The 25009-nt window shown below is 42.5% G+C and overlaps 1 protein-coding gene and 1 long non-coding RNA gene across 9 annotated transcripts in view; one reads left to right on the top strand and one right to left on the bottom strand.

The window, feature by feature from the left end:
• LOC144284463 (uncharacterized) overlaps positions 1 to 25009 on the top strand; it is a 208203-nt gene that overhangs the window by 61028 nt on the left and 122166 nt on the right. Inside the window, exons 7-9 of one of the 8 annotated variants that reach the window (XR_013352872.1) lie at positions 9253 to 9387; positions 11234 to 11437; positions 13342 to 13814. The exons of 4 other annotated variants lie outside the window; for them this stretch is intronic. Coding sequence is in view for 1 of the 4 variants with exons in the window: in XM_077849003.1 (XP_077705129.1) it covers positions 13342 to 13421 (80 nt within the window). In the remaining 3 variants the exon portion in view is untranslated. Of the gene's footprint in view, positions 1 to 9252; positions 9388 to 11233; positions 11438 to 13341; positions 13815 to 25009 lie in introns of those variants that run through there. 3 more of the 8 variants (XR_013352869.1, XR_013352868.1, XM_077849003.1) reach the window with 3 other exon arrangements.
• On the bottom strand, positions 2 to 3101 carry LOC144283992 (uncharacterized). The gene is made up of 3 exons (XR_013352473.1): positions 2461 to 3101; positions 765 to 897; positions 2 to 310 (listed from the first exon to the last, which is right to left on the bottom strand). It is a non-coding gene; the product is annotated as an uncharacterized LOC144283992 (long non-coding RNA).

The following is a 25009-nucleotide window of genomic DNA, read 5'->3' as shown; positions in this document are numbered from 1 at the left end:
ATCATCTCCAGGGCTCCTTCTGTCTCAAAAATTTAAGCTTTGGTGACTGCGGATCCACAACCTCCCCCTCCCCAGTGACCTCCAGTTAGATCATTCGGAGTGGGGGATGAGGTGGATCACGGGCTTCCCGAGTCTCTGGAGCTTCATTCCGCAGAGCAGGGGCTCAGAGCACATTTCTCAGCTGGCTGGGAAGAGCAGAAGCACCGAGGCACTCTTCAGGCTCTCTGTGCCCTTCCTCAGCTGTAAGGGCCAGGCGCATGGGAAACCCAGGGGCTGCCAGCACAGCATCTTTGTCCATACTGACAGCTGCCTGCAGCAAGAAATCATATGTTAGGTCGCATCAGTGTACGTGCGTGTGAGTGAGCAATGTAGCTGGTGACTCAGAGCCTGCCAGGGACCCCCCACCCATGAGCAGCCTTCTGAAGAGACTGGCACCGCTGTCCTTGCCCTGCAGGCAACGTTGTTCTGCAGATTGTTGCTGAGTTCATTATTGGAACAATACAAAGGAGCCAGCAGTTAATTATACACTGAAGAAGCTCCTTCACATCAGCCTCTACTCAGCTCTCTTTTTCATGCCCTCTGAAAAGACGTAATCATCCATTATAGTCATCACCAGCTTTGTTACTTTTTGTGCCTCTAATTGGCACTTTTCTTTTAGACAATGAGGTATAGTGGAAAATATGCTCATTGAGTAGGAAGGGCCTGGTGTTCTAGTTCTGGGTCTATTAATACTTCAGTGTGTAGCCCTGAGCAAGTCCCTTTACCTCTTTGGATCTCAGCCATCTGAGCAAGTGAGGGGGTTGGCACAGATCTCGCTAAGTAAGCTCTAGTCCCATTGGATATTCTCTTATTTTCTCCCTCGATGTGTCCAGCAGGATGCTGGTTATCACGGGAGACCTGAAAGAGTAAGCGCATGTTTTTGTCTTGGCCCCAAGAGAGCTCTCAGAGTTGGGGAGGCCAGATGGAAGCATCGTTGTGTGGTACTCCAAGGGAGACAGGGGTTTATAGAGAGGAAAAGTTGGTGTTGGAGCTGGAGCAAGAGTGAGGGGCCATCCTCCAGAGAGCTGAGGGTCTCATGTTGAAAGCAGGAGGCTGAAAGGAAGGGAGAAGTCAGACTCACACGGATCCTAAATAAACGCAAGGGAATTTGGACTTCATTGAGGGACCGATGTAAACATTTGATTCGGGGTATTACAGCATCAGATAGACTCCCTGGGAGAGGTATCACTTCAGAATGCATTTGGCTGTACCGACCACTGTGGTCTAAACATATTGGTGTAAATTTTTCTATTGAATAAGACATCAGGAAGTGGCAGGTGCTGCTGTTGCTTTAGCAGTTAGGTGATGTCTGGGTTATTTCTGTGATTCTCTTGGCTTTTTCCTCATGGTTGCAAGATAGCTGCTGCAGCTCCTGCTCATGATTCCACATAAGACAAAAAAGAGTGAATGTTCGGTGTGTGGTAGCAGCTCGGTTTTTCCCTTTTTATCATAAAAGCTTTCCAGTGAGCCCCCAAGCCCAGCCCCCTTTCTGAAAGAAAAGGAAACTAGACTTTTATTTTTGTCTTCAGGGCCATAGTTTGGTCACTTGACTCCCCTAGCTGCTGGTGGGAGGTTTTCTGACTTTGATAGCAGCCATTCCCAACCCCACTCTCCCTTGAAGCCTCTCTCTATACATTCTGCATTTGTTTTGTGGGGGGATTTTTTTGGGTAGTTAACTATGGGCAAATGACACTTCTCATCTTTGTACCTCAAGTATTTGGCACCGTGCTGGGTTCACATGAAACTTCATTCAAAGCCGTGGGTGTGAAATGAGCTAGGATGGTTGCGCTGGTGAACTCTCTGCCTCTATGACTTTTCTCCACAAACCAAATGTCTGATGTGTTGGCCGGAATTTGTTTTATTACTCTGGCCCTATTCCAACACATTTCACAGAAGCCATTAAAAATATATTCCTTGGTGTGTACTCATAAAACTTTATTGTCTTAATCCATTCGTCATCACGCATTTGAAGCTGGAGCCCTGCAGTACAGTCTTAGCTACGGGGCCGCATCTGCCTGCTGTCCATGAACCATGGGCGACAGATGCAGCGACTGTCCCAGGCTCCATACAGCCTCTGTCAATGGCAGGTGATTGTTTGCAGTGGGTTTTGCTCTTTCCTGAATGACTATAACAAAAGTCATTGTTTGGTCAAATAACTGACTTTGTTTCATCCATAAATGTGCTTTTATCTCAGCAGAGCTGTCGTTAGTACAGGGCAGGAAGGTCCCTGGATTCTCGCTTCTGGACGAGTTGATTTGTGAACCTTTTCTTTGCCCTGCTGCTTTCCCCCAGTTTTTGTGGTATGAAACAAATCATTTTTACCCACCATGACTGCAGGCTGAACGTTTCCCCATGAACCTAGAATTTTATAATCTAGGGACAAAATGCATTGCTGGTGTAAATCCTCCCCCTTCTTCCCACCTTGGTCTGGAAGAGTGGCTTCTCTTGTGCTGGAGTTATGATGAGGTCTGCATTCAGCGCTCCAATATTGCAGATGCCTTCTCGAACCCCATAATGGACCATTTACAGCCTTGATGTTTTGCCTCTTTCTCAATGAATTAAATATTTTCTCCATATGTGAGCTGAATTTTTACTCCTGACTTTCTCCATCAATCCAGTACCGAAATACATGTTTCCTTATGCCTAGAGCCTTATGGAATGTTATTACAGTATGGAAGGATTATTCACACATCCTAATATGCATATTAATCTCACGGTGATATGGAGCTGGTCCCCACAGAGTTGTGCCTCATTAAAGAACATTTGAACCTGATGTGCTTTCTAAATTGATGGCCTAGCTATGGCAACTGCCCCACTGCTGCTGACTGTGTCTATGCTTGTAGTGTCAGCAAACATGGCACAGTGGTGGGGTGCTGAGGGGGAGCATATGAAAAAGGGGAAGGGACCCTTGTGAGATTGGGTTGTTTACAGACAGTCTGGATGCCCTGGACTGGAGGCTGTCACAGGAGTCTCCTATATTGCAGGCTGCTGACTTAGAGACGGTGGATGAGGGAGGGAGAGATGGGGGCAGAAACACACCCACCCCACGCATTCATATAGATCCTCTTTCTCCTCACACTGGATATATTCTTGCCCAACAATGAAGCCATTCTGACACCGCCCCAGCACAGAATTCCAAGTTCCTTTGTGCTCAGAGAACAATGATTTGGGTTAGCTGGGACGAAACCACAGTTGAACCACAGAGGGAATAGTTTCTTGTCTCTTGGTGAATTGAGGAAAACACTTGACAGTTTCATGAATGGGATTCATTGGCCTGATGCATGGCGCTGAGTTGTCAGGCGATGGGGGCAGGGCAAACTGGAAGGTCCCCACCCCTGGCGGTCTCCCGATGTGTGTTTCTGTGTCTGCAGTCAGTCCAAAGGGGCTCTGGGTGGGGACCTGATGGCAATCTCACCCCTTTGCTCCCCTGCTCACAGACCACACAGGCAAATACCAAGCCTTGTGGTTGGCCCTCCCTAATGGGACCATCTTAAAATTTTCAAAATGTCCTTGTGCAAAGAGCCCGAAGCCTGCATGCTTTAACCCCCCTATGTGGCAGAGTCTGGTTTCCACAGTTAGAGGCAGGTCTTCACATCTGTATAAAATAGTATCCACTAGATGTTGAGGACTATGCATGAAGTCATTTAAAATAGGTTGTAAAGGCAGATTTTGATAACCTGATTCAGAATTGTGCTTTGTTGTTGTTTTTGAAAGAGGGGGTAGATGGGAGAACCATGCATCGAATATAATTAGTCCTTTGTTGGAAAATTTGGAAATAGATGACTCCGAGTCCAATGGATGCCATCCACTGTGCACTCATCTTATTTCTCTAAGATAATAACATGTCAATCTCCCTTGTCAGCCCCCCACCCACAGCAGTCAAGGTGAATAGCGCTGAATAGGTTCATACTATTCTTTGCGTTTCTGTACTGCTCCTAGGGCAGTAAGTGTGTGGGTACCAAGATAACAAGTCTACAGTCTTGGAGGAAAAAGAGGTAAGGAGGACAGAATGAACACTTAGTGCACCTCTGCTGTGGCAGGCTTCACAGGTCTCCTTATATTAAGATGTGGTGAAAGTATCCTCACTTTAGAACCGAAGATGCCACAGCTCAGGGAGATGCAGTGATGTTCCCCAGTGGAGACAGAGCTGGGTCTGCTTGAACACAAACTCCTCACATTACACTTAACCCCATGTTGCCTAAAAAAATAAAGCCTTTAATTCCAATCCCTTTATTTTTTTTTCAATCACTTTAATTAAGTGAGTTAGTTCATTCGTATTTGCCAACTTCTATTATGTCAATCGTTGTGCTTTAGATCATGACGTTTTATTGGGATAGTTTATAAAGGGCATCCTAAAAATACTTAAACAAAATCTAAATACTCAAACTTTTAAAGTTTAATCACAGTCTTTAGCTGCTGAGATCTTTCTGGAACTCTTAGCTCATCCCTTATCTTGGGCCGTGGCTGGGAGATTCTACAGGGGGCAGGAATTGGGGCACCCGAGGCCCTGTTGATTTCAGACCACAAAAACCTGTACCTGTTTCTTCCAAGGCATTGCCTTAAGAATAAATGCTTCCCCAGGTTTACCTAATGGTGGTATGGAGGGTACAGGGAGGGAGGGTGGGAGTGGAACCGGGGCAGAGCTGGAGTTGTATGGATTGGTACTCACCTGCTGCTCCCTCCCCAGGCTCGGGTCCCTCTCTCCAGTCCTTGGGCTAGGCTTGCCTCTCATTCTATCTGGCACATATACCCATTCACTCTGGCTCTCCCTTACCCGCACCACAGCACGTACAGAGATTATATCAGATTAAATGACATCATTGACTAAGCCTCCATCAGCTGATACAATCAGTAATGAATTAGGCATCAGCAGTCTGGTTGATGATAACATTAGGTTGACGTTGAGAACAGACCTTTCTCCTGTACTATTTTAGTCCCCAGGGATCTGTCTGGACTGATCTTTAGAGGGACCAGCCCCAGACTTTAAGCTGTAATGCATCTAGATTTATCCTACTTCCTTGTGTGTACTTTCGGTGGAGCACCCTTAGAAGCCCAGGCCAGTTAAGAGGATGGCTCTTGGTGTGGCCGAGTTTGACTGTCAGAGGAGTGTAGGGTAAATACCATTAATATGAGCTTGATGCTGCTTGATGGAGCCGAGTGAGTGGTGCCATATGGCCAGGCTGTCATCATTAATCACAGCAGCTGTGTTAGGAATGAAAAGGTGTCTCTGTGTGCAGAGATGTGGGGGAGGGGCATTTGACATACGTCATGGAACTCTCTGGGGAAAAAAAGAAACAGGAATAGAGTCAAAATGTAGGTTAACCCCTTCTTTCTCCCATCTGGCCCTCTGAGAGCAGAACGGGAGTCTCACAGCTGGGCTTTCCCTTTCTTTATGATTGTGTCACTCTACTTTTTCTTTCTTTTTTTTTTTTTAATTTTTATTTATTTATGATAGTCAGAGAGAGAGAGAGAGAGAGAGAGAGAGGCAGAGACATAGGCAGAGGGAGAAGCAGGCTCCATACACTGGGAGCCCGACGTGGGATTTGATCCCGGGTCTCCAGGATCACACCCCGGGCCAAACGCAGGTGCCAAACCGCTGCACCACCCAGGGATCCCACTCTACTTTTTCAAAAAAGGGGCTAGTGGACTCTAGCCCCTGTGCTTTTCACATCGACTTTGGTGGGGACACACTTTGGACACTAGGTTGTCAGGCCTATATCTGGTGGAAGAGCAATGGAAGGTGGGGATGTGACGATGATGGCAGAGGAGAGCCTGCAGCCCATGCCTCGGAGTGGTCAGGGTCTCCGAGGCCTGGGCGACAGGGGCTTGAGGGGGTCTCACCTCTGAGGGGAGGCCAGGTCTCGGAGCAAGTCATCCTGGGGTCTTTTCCACATCCCTCGGAATGCTTGCATGTAGTTGGAATCTGGATAAAATGAGCTGCCTTATACAGGAAAAGTGAAGCTGTCATAAGAAGCCAAGTGTAGCCAGAGAAATGTGTGTGGAGAGAGGAGGTGGGGGTGTCTTGCCTGAGAGCCAGTTCCAGGCCCACCTGCATCGCCTTGGCAACGGTGATGGGATAGAATTTATAGGCTCATTCCTAAGTTAGTACCTTTGGTCCTTTAAATACCTGCTGGCTCCTCTAGCCACCCACCACTTTCCAGAATCAGTGCACAGGACTCTGGGAAATGCTCCTACAGTCAGGGAATGCGTGGTGGGGTTTAGGGGCTGGGGTGCAGCTTTCCATTGTTTTGCTTTGGCTCCTAGAATGTCAGTTCATGGGCTGAGATGGAAAAGTAATTCTTTGAAATGTTACTGTTGGAATCCCCTTTATTATCCTAAAGCATGACCATCTGAAGGGCCTTCTAAATGGTTTGGCAATGTATAGGGGCATCAGAGAGTCAGATGTCCAGCGTCCACTCTGCACTGCTTAATGGTGCCACTTTGAGTGAGTCTCCCTGTCGCCAGTCTCCTCTAAATGTGGGCACTGGACTATCTGGCCACAGTTGGCCCTCCCAGCTCCAGCATTTTGTGTGCCCTGATTGGGCTTCTCCTTGGCTGATCATGGCCAGTTTAAGAGCACAGCACCTGTCCCACTTCCCATTGCCAAGAACTTGCAGAACCAAGCTAAGCAAGCTGCCTCTGTCAGTGCCAGTGAACAGGAGTCGAGAGCCAGGACGCAAACCAAACTTGGTGCCAAAACCCAGAAAAAAACTAAACCAAGTGCTCAGCTCCCAAATTACAGTTTAAAAAACTGAACTTAGAAACCAAGAACCAAATGTGTATTTTTAAAAATAAAACAAGCCACTTTTTGAACTAGTTAGAACCAGAACCAGTTCTTTATATTTTTGAAAAGTATTTAATTTGAACACCAAAATATCCTCTGGACTGAATCAAACAGATATTTCCATCAGTTTTGGTCTCTGGTTAAAAACAGACAAGCGAGCAAGCAAGCATACAGATTAAAAAAAGCTCTCTGACATTTAGGATGAGATTTTGTTTGGAAAAAAATCAGAAAAAGGAGATTTTAGTACATGTTGGTCGTGCAAACCTTTTATAACCGAGTGGGAAAATATCGATCACCTTCACGATTCAAATGATCATGGATATACCATGGTTCACCTCTCAGTTATTAGGTCACAATTTCCAATCACTTGTAAGGGTCTCCCTTTGTGTACCAACTACATAGCACATGCACTGTTGGGGATTTTCTAGGATTTTCTGAGGAACTTGTTTGTCCAAAGCTCATATGGCATTTGCTTGGAAGCTGGTCCCTGTGACTTGGGGAGTGTTAGGAAAACTAGCCAGTGGCTCTTGTGTATGTAGTCTGGAGCTCATACCTGATGCAGTCTGGGGTATTTTACCAATGAGTTATTTGGATTTTGATGAATGAACCTCTTCTTAAGTAATGACATGGGAACCATGCTGCTGGAAGTGGGCAAATCCCTGAATCCCAATAACATTGGCTTAGTGCTGGGTAGGCTAATTTGTTTGGGTGGTACTTCTGAGTGTCAGGGAATCATTTATGTCCAGAACCTTTTTAGTTTGAACATTTCCTCTGGCTATGATTTCATTGGCCCTACTTATCTCCAGTTTATCCCTAGTAAAGGCATTCAATCTTGGGACTTGGTAAACTCCTTGACTGAGGGGCATAAAATACTGAGAGAGAGTATTTATCACCTTTTATGTTTTGTCACAACCCTTGGCTAAAGAGATTGGCATGGAGCCTTGATGAAAAGATGGATACAATTTCTGGGCTTGGTCTCCAAAGTGACCCCTTCCCCAGGGAGCTCTCTCTGACCAACCCCATATCTGAGCACAGACCTTTCCCCCATTACACCTTGTCTCTGTCTAAAGGTTGTGCCCCCAGCACAGCACTAAGTAGGCACCTCTTGATTCCTCCATCTTCTCCACATGGCTGAACCCCATGACCCAAATAACTGGGTCTGGTATCTTCACTGCTGTGTTCTTAGGGCTTTACATGGGGTATGGCAGAGAGAAGTTTTTCTCACAGGATGTGGGCTTTTTAGAGAGCTCTGTCATGAGATTGTAACACTTTGAGTAATGAAGTCTCTCTTCATTGGTCCCATTTTAAAGATATCAGCATTCATGGTTAATAAGAATAGCTCGTATTCGTTGAGCTCTTGATTTGGTATACCATCATTGTATGTGAATGATTTCTTTAAATTCCTTTTTTTTTCTTCCAGCAAAGCTATATATGCACATAGTTTAAAAAGTCAAATTATCTTCCATAGTTTGTTAGGAAAAACATCAGCCCCTAAAATATTCCATTCCTCAGAAGCAGCCATTTTTAACACTTCTGATGAATTTTTGAGTATTAACTTCCACATCTTTTTAAAAAACGATTTTATCCATTTATTTGAGAAAGAGAGAGGGAGAGTAAGTGAGCATGAGGGGAGGGTGAGAGGGAAGAGCAGAGAGAGAGGGAGAAGCAGGCTCCCCCCTGAGCAGGGAGCCTGATGCAGGGCATGATCCCAGAACCCCAGGATCATGACCTGAGCAGAAGGCAGATGCTTAACTGACTGAGTCACCCAAGTGCCCTTTAACCTCCAAATCTGTACATAATATGCTTGTGTTGCTACTTAATTTATCCAGACTTCTTACCTCTACAAACTGATTTGCTATGAAGACACACACACACACACACACACACACACACACACACGGACCTCACATTCTTGCAATATGGTTATATTGTCATTTTGATTGCTATGATAGTCATCAATTTATGAATATATAAGTGCTTCACACAACTGAGCCCTGTGGTTAACTGTGACTGCTTTCCCTTGCTGCACAATTTTTCTGTTTTCCTGGAGTTCACAATTAGCTCGAGTGTACATGTGTGTGCATGTATGTGTGCCCTGAATAATCTGTGATTTACCCTAAGTCAAGCTTGGACTCTCTTCTAGCTGCAAATCTCTCAGTTCTTTCAAACATATTAGGTATTCCATTAATGACACTTTTTGAAAAAATGGTATCTCTTTCCTTTGTCTTCTTATTTTGCAAGTTGGGAAGTATGAAGAATTTTAGGTTTTCTTCCCTAAGATTTTTTGGCCATGAGGCCAAACCAGTTTGTAAGTTCCCTAGGCCTGTATTTCTAGGTGAGAGTTGGTCTAGGTTCAGATATTATTCTTTTACTGTTGAGATACTTTTTTTGTTGTCTACCACCCTCTAATAGCTGCTGGAACTTTCCAGGGTAGGACCTATCTGCAAAACACTTGGGGAAAAATAAATGTTACAAAATATAAGCATAAAAGCAGATGTACCATGGATCTACAAGATTCACCTTCTTAGGTACCCTGCCTGCTTCACCCTCCTGTGGGCCCACAGGTACCTCCTCTTTTCATTCTTAACTCCAAAGTAAGAATTAAAAGCACTTTGGTTTAGAATATTGGGAGGCAAAGGGGTATCCCTTGTGAGGCTTAATCCAGTAGGATCCTAAGGGCTAGGACAGAAAGAAAAAAAGCAAGTGAATGTAGGAGGTTTGTATCAATGAGGCCTTTGAAATCAAGGTCTCCAAACTATCTGTGCCAGTAGTACGGAGCGAGATGCGTCCATCTTGCTTCTGCATTGGCCAGGTCATTGGCTCATGAGATGAGCAACTTAGATTTCAAAACTGGCATCTGGCTGAATTTCCATCCTACTCCCCTTTTCTCTCTTTTCCTTTCTTCCTCCTCTCCTTTCTCTCTCTCTCCCCTTCCTCCCTCTCTCCCCTTCCTCCCTCCCTCCTCCTTCCTTCCCTCCTTTCTTCCCTCCTTTCTTTCTTCCCTCCTTTCTTTCTTTCTTTCTTTCTTTCTTTCTTTCTTTCTTTCTTTCTTTCTTTCTTTCTTTTTTCTTTCTTCTTTCTTTCTTTCTTTCTTTCTTTCTTTCTTTCTTTCTTTCTTTCTTTCTTTCTTTTCTTATTCTCTTTGCCACCCCCCCCACCCTTCCTCCTGCTCTTCTTCCTTGTCTCTGTCTTTGTCTTCCTTTCACTTCAGAGAGGTTAGGCATAAAGATAAAATTATAACCTTGGGTTCAAATCCCTGCCTGGCCAGCTATAGGATCTGAGAGGTCTACACAGGCCTCCTAACTATTCTTCATCTGTAATATGGAATAAAAGACAACCTAGTAGTTATGAGGATCAGACTAAATCATGCATGAGAAGTGCTTAAGGTGTAGGGTTTGGGATATGAAAATTGCAGAATAAATGTCTTCATAATAACAATGATAGTATTTTAAAAATGTCACTCCCCCCAAATTCAGTGCTGCTTGAAAGAGGTATTGCCACTCTAGGAGATTTTGGCAATGCTTGTACTACGGCTCCTCCTTTCAGGTCTTGGGACTATTGGAATAAATAATAAAATATTAGTTTGGCTCAAAGAATATATTTTTTAAAGATTTTAATTATTTATTCATGAGAGACACACACACACACACACACACAGAGAGAGAGAGAGAGAGAGAGAGAGAGAGAGGCAGAGACACAGGCAGAGGGAGAAGCAGGCTCCATGCAGGGAACGCCACATGGGACTCGATCACAGGTCCCCAGGATCAGGACCTGGGCTAAAGGTGGCGCTAAACTGCTGAGCCACCCGGGCTTCCATGGCTCAGAGATTATTTTCATTCAGCATTATTCTGGTGTAATTGTTTTAGTAAATACACAGATTTTATTTAGGCTTATCCTCTGGATTTATTAGAAATGTAAGATTAGGGTTTGGTTTGGGCTTTTCATCCCGGTATTTTATTTTTTATATATCTTATTTATTTATTCATGATAGGCACAGAGAGAGGCAGAGACACAGGCAGAGGGAGAAGCAGGCTCCACGCAGGGAGCCCGATGCAGGAATCAATCCCGGGACCCCGGGATCACAACCTGAGCCAAAGGCAGATGCTCAACCCCTGAGCCACCCAGGCGTCCCTCATTCCAGTGTTTTAGTTACCACCTCGCATTCAAAGCCTGGGGTGGACATGTGGCTCTGATGGGAACTCTCATCTTCTGTCTTGGGCCAGAACAGAACATCCAAGACTTCTGAAATTATGGCTCTCTGGCTCCTTCAGAAAGATACTGCCCAGGTGAAGTGGCACAAAAAGGATCTGAGGAGTCTATCACCTAATCATGCAGTGTCTTCATTACCTGGAAAACAGCAGCTCATGGGCCCCTTTCAAAAGAGCCTCTTAATGTAGTTCCTGTTTGCAGGATTGCATCCAGCGCTCACCCGCCTGTGTGAGTGGCAGCAGGAGCTGGAATGGAAGGTGATGAGGAAGAAGTGTTTCTCCGGCTTTTATCTAGAGTGGCACCTCTCCGCTTAGCCTCTCGGTGGCTGTGCGTTGTCTGAGGTCCTGAATCTGGGGACTCTGTGGGCTTTTATCTCAATGGAGCACTCAAGGCTTAATTAGAGAGGTGAGTGTTGTCAAGGCAACCTCCTTTTCATTCATTCATGGAATAGAAGTTGGAATATAGAAAAAAGAGCCAGAAATAATGGTTGAACTGGAACTACCCACATCTAGCTAGTTCAGAAAATCCAGGCATGTAACTGAAAGGAAACAAGGATGAGAATATATATAACCAGGCATGGTTGGGATATGCTATTTCTTCTATAGGTTTGATCCGAAGAAATAGTTTGGCAAAGAGAATATTTTAATGTCCCACTCACTCTACAGTGTCAAAAATTGCCACTGTTGCTATGACAGTTTGCAGGAAACACTCCATCTAAGTCTCTTTTCTGTGTAAAATCTTGCACATGTGATAACCGTCTTTTCCCAGAAGAATTTAATGGCCTCTGTTGGGTGCAGGCCCCAATGTGTTCTGTGGCTACATTTTACTCATTTAGTCATGTGTTCAGTCATTCATTCAACAGATATTTATGGAGTATCTACTATGTGCCAGGCTCTGTGCTCTCATGAAGCTTACATTTAACAGATATTTGCTGTTGAATGCAGTTCCGGCATCACACACCGCCGGCACAGGCAGAAAGGATGAATAGGTGCCTGGAGGGCACTCAAGAACACGTGTGTGGGAGGCAGCCTCCCAAGAGAGAAGCTTCTGAGGCACTGTGACTCTTCACAGAACAGCCCAACATAAACCAAACCCTGTTATTCTCCCATGATACACCTGTCACACTACCCCTTCTCTGGAGTCAGGACTTCTACCTTGGGCAGGGCCTTTATCAATTTATGGACAGGTTGTTGGAAGAGCCTCCTAATGGGTCTTCCTAGCTCCCAGCTTTATCCCATCTAATTCACCCTGTGCAGTCTTGAACAACAGATTGTCCTTAAACATTATTTCCCTGAGAAATGATAGTAGCTCAAATCCAAACCACTCAGTTTGACTTTTTTAAAAAGATTTTTAAATTTATTCATGAGAGACACAGAGAGAGAGGCAGAGACATAGGCAGAGGGAGAAGCAGACTCCCTGTGGAGAGCCTGATATGGGACTCAATCCCAGGACCCCGGGATCACACCCTGAGCTGAAGGCAGACATTCAACCACTGAGCGACCCAGACATCCCTCAGTTTGACTTTCAAATTCTATCACATATCTTGTTCTAGGCAACACATCGGACTTTCTTCCCCTCCTTCAGTTGCCATCCTGAGAGACTCATTTCCTCATTGTGTCCAGAATGGGACCTCCCCACGCTTGATCACGTAGTCCAGCCTCCTCAGGCTTTCTCACCTGCATTGCTGGCCTTGTGCTTCCACCCAGGCTCCTACCCTTGTTTAAGCCCCAGGCAAGCCTCCCACTTCTAGCTGAGACTGCAGGTTATTCTCCAACATTCATTCTCTCCTCCTCTACAGTAAAAGAAGTTTAGTTGAGAATATGGCTACCCAGAACAAAGACCACATGTCCCAGTCTTTCTTGTAGCAGGGCTTGGTCAAATGAGCAATTCATTCATGAGCAGGTTTGTGAAACCTATGGATCATATTCTCAAAGGGAAGGGCATGCTGTTTCCCTGCTGCTTTCTGTGGCTGGGGTGTGGACAGGGTGTGAGCTAGCTGAATGGCTGGATGCGTACTAAGATGGCAAAACCACAAGGAGAGGAGGAGTCTTGTTTCCCAACAGCATGAAGCTGGCATATGAGCTCTGTGTCATATCAACCCTGGATGCTTACAGTGAGACACAGAAGGGAGAAAGAACTTCTGGCTTGTTCAAGCTTTTTGAAATTTGGGTTTCTGTTATAGCAGCAGAACTATACATTTCCTCCAAGAAGCCTTCCTGGCTCTTCCCTTCTTTAACCTCTCACCATGACCACCAAGACTGATTCATATTCATTTTCACTTTATTCTCCTGCTCATTTTCTCTTGCCAGCAGGTTGCCTGGGGACAAGCACCACAAATTACACCTGGACACAGTCTGACATGATGAAAGAACACTGCACTGGAAGCTAGAAGACCTAGGCTCTAACCTCCCTGATTAACGGTATATATTTGGGCACACTTTTTTTTTTTTTTTAGATTTTTAAAAAACATTTTTCTTTGCAATGAGAACTGTTTTTATTGAGATTTCAGCTAGTTTACATATAATGCAATATTAGTTTCAGGTGTGGAATTTAGTAATTCATCACTTAAATATAATACCCAGTCCTCATCACAAGTGCCCTCCTTAATTCCCCATCACTCATTTAACCTATCCCTCCACCCACCTCCCCTCTAAGAACCATCAAGTTGTTTTCTGTAGTTAAGAGTCTGTTTCTTGGTTTGCTTCTCTTTATTTCACCTATGTTTGTTTGTTTTGTTTCTTAAATTCCACATATGAGTGACATCATACAGTATTTTCTTTCTCTGCCTGACTTATTTTGCTTATCATAATACACTCTAGTTTTATCCACATCGTTGCCAATGGCAAGGTATCATTCTATTTGATGGCTGAGTGCTATTCCATTGCATATATACTACATCTTATTTATCCATTCATCCTTCATTGATGGACACTTGGGCTCTTTCCATAATTTAGCTTTTGTTGATAGTGCTGCTGTAAACATCAGGGTACACATGCCCCTTTGAATCAGTATTTTTGTAACCTTTGGGTAAGTACCTATTGTGCAATTGCTGAATCATTGGGCAGCTCTATTTTTAATTTTTTGAGGAAACTCCATACTATTTCCACAGTGGCTGTACCAGCTTGCATTCCCACCAATGGTGTAAGAGGGTTCCCCTTTCTCTGCATCCTCACCAATATCTGTTGTTTCCTGTGTTGCTAATTTTAACTGTTCTCACAAGTATGAGGTGGTACCTCATTGTAGTACTGATTTGTATTTTCCTGATAATGAGTGATGTTGAGCATTTTTTCATGTGTCTGTTGGTCATCTGTATGTCTTCCTTAGAAAACTGTCTTTTCTTATCTTCTGCCCATTTTTAAACTGTTTTTTGGGTGTTTAATTTTATAAGTTCTTTATATATTTTGGATACTAATCCTTTATCAGATGCTATTTGCAAATATCTTCTCTCATTCTGTAATTTTGTTGATTTTGTCACTGTGCAGAAACTTTTTATTTGATGAAATCCTTTTTTTTTAAATTTTTCTTTATTTATTTATGATAGTCACAGAGAGAGAGAGAGAGGCAGAGACATAGGCAGAGAGAGAAGCAGGCTCCATGCACCGGGAGCCCAACGTGGGATTCGATCCCGGGTCTCCAGGATCGCGCCCTGGGCCAAAGGCAGGCGCCAAACCGCTGCACCACCCAGGGATCCCTGATGAAATCCTAATAGTTTATTTTTGCTTCTATTTTCCTTGCCTCAGGAGACATATCTAGTAAGAAGTTGCTATGGCCAATATCAGAGAGGTTGCTGCCTATGTTCTTCTCTAGGATTTTAATGTTTTCCTGTCTCATATTTAGGTCTTTGATTCATTTTGAATTTATTTTGTTTATGGTGTGAGAGAGTGGTGGAGTTTCATTCTTTTGCATGTTGCTGTCCAGTTTTCCCAACACCATTTGTTGAAGAGACAACAAAAAATGTCTTTTTTTCCTTTGGATATTTCTTTCCTGCTTTGTCAAAGATTAGTTGATCATATACTTGTGGGTCTATTTCTGGGTTTCTATTCTGTTCCATTAATCAATATGTCTGTCTTTGCCCCAGTACCATAGCATCTTGAGGACTACAGCTTTGTAATATACCTTGAAGTCCAGAACCGTGATATCTCCAGCTTTGGTTTTCTTTTTCAGGATTGCTTTGGCTATTCAGGGTCTTTTGTGGTTCCACATAAATTTTGATATTGTTTGTTCTAGCTCTGTGAAAAATGCTGGTGCTATTTTGATACAGATTGCATTAAATGTGTAGATTGCTTTGAGTAATAGAGACATTTTTAAAAAAATTTTTATTTATTTGACACACACACACACACACACACACACACACACAGAGGGAGAGAGAGAGCACAAGCAGATGGAGTGGCAGGCAGAGAAAGAGAGAGAAACAGGCTCCCCGCTGAACAGAGAGCTCTAGGCAGGGCTTGATCTCAAGGACCCTGGGATCATGACCTGAGCTGAAGGCAAATGCTTCACCGACTGAGCCACCCAGGCACCTCAACATTTTAAAAATATTTTTTTCCAACCCATGAGCATGGAATGTTTTTCTTTGTGTCATCTTCAATTTCTTTCATCAGTGTTTTATAGTTTTCAGAGTACACATCTTTTACCTCTTTAGTTAGATTTAGGTATCCTGTAATTTTTGGTGCAATTGTAAATGGCAATGATTCCTTGAGTTCCTTTCTGCTGCTTCATTACTGGTATATAGAAATGCAACAGATTTCTATATGTTGATTTTGTAGCCTAAGACTTTACTGAATTCGTGTATCAGTTCTAGAAATTTTGGGGGGAGGTTTTCAGATTTTCTATATAGAATATCATGTTATCTGCAAATAGTGAAAGTTTGGCTTCTTCCTTGCCCATTTGGATGTCTTTTATTTCTTTGTGTTGTCTGATTGCTGTGGCAAGGACTTCCAATACTATGTTAAAGTGGTGAGTGTGGACATTCCTGTCTTGTTCCTGACCTCCTGCTCTCCAGTTTTTCCCTATTGAGGACAATATTAGCTGTGGCTTTTTCATATATGGCCTTTATTATATTGAGATATGTTCCCTTTAACTCTACTTCGTTGAAGGTTTTTACATGAATGGCTGTTATATTTTGGTCAACTGCTTTTTCTGCATCTATAGAAAGCACTGTATGGTTCTTTTTTTTATTAATGTGGTATATCACATTGATTTGCGAATATTGAACCACCTTTGCACCCCAGGAATAAATCCAGATGCATTTCTTTCTTTCTTTTTTTTTTTCAAGATTGTATTTATTTTTATTTTAGAGACGGAGAGTGAAAAAGAGAGAGAGCATGAACAGGGGAGGAACAGAGGGAGATAATCTCCAGCAGACTCCACACTGAGGGTAGAGCCCAAATGTGGGGCTCCATCCTAGGACCCCGAGATAATGACTCGAAATCAAGAGTGGGTCACTCAACCAACTCAGCCACTTAGGCACTCCCCAGGTGCACTTCTTTATCTTTCGGAGTTTTAGTGTTCTCAACTGCTTAAGGGTAATACAAGTTGTATCTTCCATGAGACAGATGTTGTGAAAATATTCTCTAAACCACAAAGTCGTGTACAACAATGAGATGATAGATTGTTCTACATCAATATTATTACTACGCTGTGTACACAGTGGTGACTCAAGGTGATGATGGGATTCAGGACCACTTCCACCAGTGGTGTCCATGGACAGTTGTCCAGTAACCCCCAGTGGTCCACGGCAAACTGATCTATTAGTAGATTGCTAGATTGCTACTTATTTGAATAACTATGGAACACTTTGTAATAGGAATAGATTTTTAACAACTAATGGGAAACCTTAGCAAAATGGAACAAGATGACTTATTTCAGCATCTGCCCTATGGATAAGGAGTCAAATTAGAGACCCATAATTTACCATGTAGATTCCTTTTGATAAGTCACTGACATGATATTGTAGAGCACTGTATAAGGAAACATGGATATTTGGGAGGTGTGGATTTATAGAGAACAACCCCGTGTGCATGTCTACCTACCATTTACTAAGCACCTTAAACATTTATCCTCCACAGAAAAGCAAACGCCCACCTTTGTTGCACCTGTCCCAGGGTTAAGAGGAGTATTATTCTTTCAAGCCTTTCCACAGCAGTTATCCCCAGTGAACTAGGGTATTTAAATGGCCTTTCACAATAATTAGAAATTTAATTAACCTCCCAGCTTTGATCAGAGCCCTGTTTTCTCATTACCTTTCTCTATGCCTGTTTCTGAGTCAAGAGCTATCTCTGAGCCTCCCCTTTCCAATTATAAAGTACTGTTTATGCTTAATTTAGCCTGGCACAGCTGTAAAGAAAGCGACTCTCCTGCTCAACAGCCTCCAATGACTCCCTGCTGACCACTGAATTAAGTATGAACTCCTTAGCCTGCATTTGGGCTTTCCACAGCCTGGCCCCAGAACATCCTTCTAATCTCATCTCTCCTCCTCCCGTACTTGAACTTTATGACTTGATGTTTCTCAACAGGCACTTGTCTTCCTGCCTTGGGGTCTCTCTGCTGCTGCTCCTTCTGCCTAAACAATTGGCCACTCACATCATACACCTGCCTCTGTAGAAATCTCCCTCCTCCAGAAAGTCTTTCCTGTTGGCTCCCTCTCCACCCCAATCACCAGGGTTTATGATTGTTCTCCTTCTAAATTTACACAGAAATTTATACCTTTCTCATAATCCTATCTTGTATGATAGTTACTGTGTATTCATCTTAACCTCTAGGTTTGCATTATAGATTTTAAAGGCAGGACATATGTTACCCATCTTTGTAAACTTTAGCACTTAAAATAGCATGTAAATAACAACAACCACCATTTCTGAGTTTCTATTTCATGCTAGATGCCTCAAATAAACTCAATTCAAATTCTCATATTCACCAGACAGGATTAGGGAGTCAGTCTCAGACAGGTTAAGTGACTCCCACAAATCCACCATGAGAGAACTCATATGGGATTGTGTTATGTGAGAGACTGGGTACACCTGTACCACACTTGGCAGAAACAGGCATCTGTTGTTACTATTGACGAGCTGTTGAGAGTGTGGACCACCATTTCCAATGGAGAATGATAGCACATGTATTTCTGAACCTCTGCTCAAAGATAAGGACTGATCCTCAGTAATAACCATGACTTGGATGTTTTCACCAGGTCTCTCTCATTGGTGATGTTTTGCTAAGCAGTCTCCTATCACCCTGGAGTCAGGACATGCTTACCTAATGGAGTGCCCCAGAATATTTGAGCTCTGTTTGCATCATTGGTCAGCTTGCCTCAGTTCTTTGGCAATTTCTGAAATTCTCTGAGCAGTTTTGGAAGTTGGGGCCCTGTCCTGAAGCTCCCTTAAGTCTCTGGGAGGACTTCTACCCTGGGAAAGAGAGAAGATGTGTACCCTCCTAATCCAGCATGCCATGGTCATAATCCCCTGAAAAGCCACTGGAAAGAAGGAGGAAGAGTGTTGAGCTCAGCTCAGGGCTACTTGCTCAGGAAATATCTGCATACTGGAGAGAGCTAGAGAAGAGAACTGCGAAGCACACAAAGGCCAGGCTCAGTTACCCAGTGATCAGAGTCGGGGTAGGGACTACGTGGGCATGTAGAGGTGTTGAGGGAGGGAATGATATGTCAAGCCTATTTGACCAACAGCCATATTTTATTATTCCACACACCCCCCCTTCCTAGATAAAAATGTGCTTTTTTTGCACCAGGGGAATAGAGAAATTGAACATGCCTTTGGGATGACCTACTTTCCCCACCTCTTATGCCAAGCTGTATTATTTATAGTCTCTTACCACCCACTTATCCATTCCCCCCATTTCTGTTAACCTGAGTGGGATCACAATAGGCCTCAGATGCTGCAAGTGACCCAAAGTAAGCCTTTGGCATCCCTGTGTTTTTCCAAATTATCTAGTGGCTGGTGAGTCACTTGGTGCTAATTGTGATCCTGCTGCTGAGCAGACCTGGCTGCAAGGTCAAGGACTTCTGCAGGGCTGGTCATGATCTTCTCAGGAATCATCTGGGGCTGATGTAGAACCAGTGAGAACATCCCCTTTTTTGGTCCACTCTGAAGTGAATTTAGTCCAGTACCTTCCTAGAGGATGGGGCGAGAATCCAGTCCTCACAGACTGTGACGTCAGCACTTGTCTTCACCATCCTCTCAACTCTACTCTCTTTCCATTCTACGCCCCTTCTTCCTTTGTGTCTTCTATTTCCATTTCTCTTTGGCATCATCTCCCATCTTCCCATATGTTCCATTCCTCCATTCTGCCGCCCCTCAAACCTTTCTTTCTTCCCATATTTCTGTTTCCTCACCCCCATGCAGTGTGCCAAGCCTAGGTTGGACCTATGGGACACTAAAAGAAAAAATATGGTCTCTGTCTTGAGGAAACTACAAACTAGTAGAGAAAAAAATTGTGGTATATGAAATGTGTGAAAATGGAAGCCAATAGAGACCTTATTTCTTCTTCTCTTTCCATTTTCTTTTTTTTTTAATTTTTTTAAAATATTTTTTTAAAATTTATTTATGATAGTCACACAGAGAGAAAGAGAGGCAGAGACACAGGCAGAGGGAGAAGCAGGCTCCATGCACTGGGAGCCCGACGTGGGATTCGATCCCGGGTCTCCAGGATCGCGCCCTGGGCCAAAGGCAGGCGCCAAACCGCTGCGCCACCCAGGGATCCCTCCATTTTCTTCCCTTGCGCCATCTTAGGATTCAAATATGTTTTCCCACTTAAATATGGGCAAGAAAGGCTTTGGCATTCTATAGCATCAATTCCTGATATCGTGGGTGGACTTGGTCTCAAATTTGGTCTCAAATTTGCATCTTATTTCCTTTTAAGTTAAAAGAGATGTATCTGTAATAGCAATATATGGTTATCACAGAAAGTCTTGAAAATGCAGGAAAAATAAAAAAGTGAAAATAATTCATAATTCTATGTCACAGAGATAACCACTGGTAACATTTTTGTGAACTCTTTTCCGTCTAGGCTTTCCACTCTTATGTATATTCTTGTTTTTATATAATGGGGATTGTACTATGTATATAATTTTGTATTCTGTCTTTTTCACTTAACATAATGTTGTGAGCAATTTCCCATGTTATTAAAATAATATTTGCAAATTTCATATATTAAACTATGGATGCACTATATGATTCATTGAACTGTTCTCCCATTGTTGATTGCTTAGGTTGTTTCTAAATTTGTGTCACTCTGAATAATGCTAGAAAGAACTTTTTGGTATGTAATTCCTTGCCTCAAGCATTAATTTCTTCTTTGGGAAACATTATTAGAAGGGAAATTACTGAACCACAAATGGGGACTTTAAAGATATTTGATTGCTTTCTCCCAAAAATGAGTCTCTACATATTTCTACTTACAGTGTATGAAAATACCTGGGCCAGCAAAAGATAATTCTTACCAACAGGAGTATTGTTGTTGTCTTTAAAACATTTGTTAATTTGAAAGGAGGATAGCTTTCTATAATTTTAATTCCTAATCCTTTAATTACAAATGAGGGCCACCTATGTTTCTTTCCTTAACCATCTAGATTTCTTCTTTTATTAGATGCCATATATTTTTTAAATTTATTAAGTGAAAACTTAGTATTTATTTTGTGAAATAACAATTTCTTATCATTTACATATTTTTATTTTGAGATTTCCATTCATTCATTTATATGTTTGTTAATTTATGAGTAAGAATGAAGTGCCCACTATGTGCCAGCACTGTTCTAGATAGACCTCTGGGACTACTGTAGAGAACTAAATAAAGAGGTGGTGGGAAGAGGACATATAGATATAGAAAAGAAAAGCAAGGAATGAGTGAGGGAATACTGGGAAATACTGTTTAAAATCAGATGGTCAGATAAGTATACAGATGATTTCTTACAAATCTGAGGGAAATTAACAAATCAGCCAGACAGGAATTTAGAGAAAAAGTTATAGGCAGGAAGAATTCCAAGTGCAAAGCCCCAAGGTAGAAACATGTCTAACATGTTAGAGGAGGAACAGAGAGGCTGGGGTATCTACTGCAGAGTAAGAAAAGAGGAAAGTAGTTGAAGATGAAGTCAGAGAGGTAAAAGGATCCAGTTTATGAGGATTTTTAAAAAGTTTTTCTGATGACTTTTTAACATTTTAACTCAGAGTGAGCTGGAAAACTTTTGGAAGTATATTAGTCAGCTATTACTAATGCTGCATAACATACAAGGTTGAATTTTCAATGGTTTATAAGAACAAACTTTATTTTTCACTCATAAGCCCTGGGTCTGTTGTGGAGGCTCTGCTTCAAGCTACAGATTGGATTCTTGACTGCTTTGATTGCCTCTTCAACTTGAGACAGAGCTGCCAAGTATAGTATTTTTTGGCAGATAGCAAAAAGATAAGAGGGAAAGCCAAGCAGCAAACATGTTTCAAATCTGCTCATGTTATACCTGCTATATTCCACAGGCCAAAGCAAATCATTTGATACAGCACAATATCAATGGACAAGGAAATAATACAACCTAGGAGGGTTTTGACTATAGGAGTGAATCAACCAGTTTATATGCTAAAAAGATCACTTCTAGAGCCCACACAGATTACCACTATTTTAAACTATGGTTACCCAATAGTGTCTCCTTAAATGCAATATCTTACATTTTCTGTTCTTAAATATTTTGAGAATGGATTTTTAATGGGCTAGAAATCACATAATAAATACTATCACAATTAATACCTTTTCCCACTACTCTGTGTACATAACAGTAGTACCCTGGGGAGGAAGAAGAGGACGGAATCATTGCAATTATGAGTGAGAAGTGCTGTGAGAGAGATAATGCTTTTCCATATAAAATCACTTTCACTTTTTTAATTTAATTTTTTTTTTGAGAGAGAGAGAGTGTGAGCAGAGAAGAGGGGCAGAAGGAGAGGGAGAGAGAAAGCAGGCTCCATCTATGCCCAGTGTGAGATCATAACCAGAGCTGAAATCAACAGTTGGACGCTCAACTGACTGAGCCACCCAGGTGCCCCTTAAAATCACTTTTAAAAAGGAGAGGCCCTTGCATAACAGTTGGATATTTATGCAGTAGGATGGCTTATCTGCCCCTTCTGCTTATTTGGGGGAGTAGGGAAGTTTATCAATACACATTATGTTTGGCTAGAAGTAACAAGTACCCAACTATCAGGGGCATAAGCAAATAAAAGATTTGTCTCAGGCAAAAAAACTTTTGAGTATAGGCAATCTAGGGTTCACAATGACTTCAATATTCCAGCCTCTTTCTCTCTTTTCACTTTAATATCGCCTTGGGCTTTCATCCTCATGTTTACAAGATAGCTGCACTGGACATAATGTCCACATTCCAGGCAGGATGAATGGAAAAAGGGCAATAGACTAAAGGAGATATACCAGCTCAGTCAATTGCTTTAAAAACATTTCCAGAATCCTCTCCCTGATATCTCCTTACTAGAGCAGTGAGGGGGTGTTTTGAGTGGTTCTTGGGTAGCCAATCCATAGTGTCCACAAGAACAGAGAAGTGGAGAGAGATGATAAAACAAAGGGAACCTGCATGAAACAGTGGGCACACTGTTGTTCGGCATGGCAGAGATGACTAAATCTCCCAGGGACTGAGTGGGTGTCACAGCTGGTAATCTGGCTAGAAACTTCTTGCCTAATAAAGGATCCAGGACTGGTCCTACTATCTATGACATAGTCAGGAGTTATTCAATTTCCTATTTCCTTAGAAAAAAATTTAAGAGACTAGTTTTTAGAGCAGTTTTAGGTTCACAGTAGAGGGAATAGAGAGTTCTCATATACCCTCTCCTGTCCCTTCTACCCTCACCACTCCCCACTCTCAATATCCTGCACCACAGTGGTACCTTTGTTAAAACTGATGAATCTACATTACACATAATTATCATCCAGTCCATAGTTTATATCAGGGTTCATTCCTGGCATCGTACTGACAAAGACTCTCCTTGACCATCCTTTAGTTAGGTTCCTCTAAATCCACTTCTTGACCAGGCCTTGATGTTGGCCCTTGTCCTGTCCTTGCCAGGCCTACATTCCCCCAGTCTTGGCAAGAATCCTGCAAAGTCAGTTTAGTTAAGAACCCCCCACACTTGATATCTGATCCCACTTGATATCTGAGCAAAGTCCTCTTCTGTTGATATCTGATCACCATGGCCTATCTTCATAAAAAATCCTGTAAAGCCAGTTTGACAAAGAATCCCTGTGTGCTGAATGTCTCCTCTTAGTGATTGTCCATCCATTGACTGCTCACTCTGCTCATTGGCTATAAATCCCCAGCTGACTTCATTGTATTTGGAGTTGAGCCTGACCTCTCTCCCCTGTTGTGATAGTCTTGATGTTATTGCAATAATCCTGGATGATGTTTTCCTTACCATTCTAACAAGAGTTTTGAATAATTTTTTAACAGTACATTTTATGGGTTTTGACAAGAGTATAATAACATATATCCACCTTTATAGCATCATACAGAAGAGTCTCACTGTCCTGAAAGTCCTCTGTGCTCTGCCTCTTCATCCCTCCCTCCCCTGGCAACCACTGAATGCTTCTTTTGTTAATAACTCCAGATCTTCAAAGATGTCCTGGTTGTGGACATGCGGTAGGGGTTAAGAGGGCCTGTGATCATGCTTTGGCCTAGAAGTGAATGGGCAGGGATGAGTGGTGTGTGTTGCTCATGCTGTGAGTGATGCCAACAGTGGGGAATGATGATGCCATCAGAACTGTGATCTCAGGAAGCTTGAGGGCAACAGAGAACATGGGGAGAGCCTGGATGAGAAGGCCAGAATAGGAGAAAGGAAGGCAGTGGTTCCTGAGCCCAGATGACAGAGCTGGCTAACTGAGACAGAACTGGGACATTCAATGGGTGGGGATTTGAGAGCAATATGTAGTAAGAGCTTCCCCTGTTTCTTTATGAAGACTTAACCAATTATACCAAAACCATTTTTTGAGCAATCCTATCTTTCCCTACTGATTATTGATACTATTATTTAAATTTATATAATGTTTTATGCAAGATTTACTACTAAGCATGTTTATTTACTTCAATTAACCTATCAGTTCTAGGGCTAGTACCACTGTGGTTTACATATTATAACTTTAATAATATGATGGGGCTAGTGCTCTCTCATTGCTTTTATTTTATCAAAACTTCCTTCTATAATATACTTACCCATTTATTTTTGCAGATGAACCTGAGAACTGCTTTATTTCTAAAGAATACCCTTTGGTACTTTAATTATAATTGGTGAAGAATTAGCATCTTTAAATTGTTCAGTTTTCTGTTTTATGAATCACTCTATCTTGTTCATCAGTTGAAGAAGAATGATCAACTGGTGGGGTTTAGAGACTAAGGTTCTAACTCTTGCGAGTCTATGTGACAAGGGAGGGTAAGAAAATGGAAACATACAGAAGCAATGGTTTTTCTCTCTGCTGTATTTTTCTTCTATAGCACTAACTCCTCAGATAACTTGCCCTTCTCCACTTAATATTTTATCTGCAGTCACCCTTTTTCTCCTTCGCAATAGGCCCCCAGCACACACAGTGGGGGAATGAAAGGAGGCTTAAAGAAAGATAGCTCTTGTTAATTAAAACAGATCATTGCATAATTAGATAAGTGAAGGGTGTAACACTCAATCCTTTTGGTTTGCAGCACTATGTCCCCTAGACTGATGTCTTTCTCTGAAAGCAGAAGTTTGTCACAAAACTGATGGGTCTCTTGGAACTGTCCTGGTCATGACCACAGATGTTGAGAATCATTCTATTGTTGGAAGCCTGGAATGTAACCCTGTCTTATATCTGCTGTGGCTGTTATTCTGCTATGAAGAATGGGAGCTGTGCTTCTGGACTGGAAGATGAGAATTCTTGCTGGTACAAAAATTAGCATCCAGGCTTAGGTTTCTTCTTTCCCTTGAGATAGATGGTGATACACATCATATCTCTCTA

This window comes from Canis aureus, chromosome 15 (genome assembly GCF_053574225.1).
Source record: "Canis aureus isolate CA01 chromosome 15, VMU_Caureus_v.1.0, whole genome shotgun sequence".
NCBI lineage: Eukaryota > Metazoa > Chordata > Mammalia > Carnivora > Canidae > Canis > Canis aureus.
Note: the sequence above shows the minus strand (reverse complement) of the source record. Positions and strands in the feature narration are given on the sequence as shown.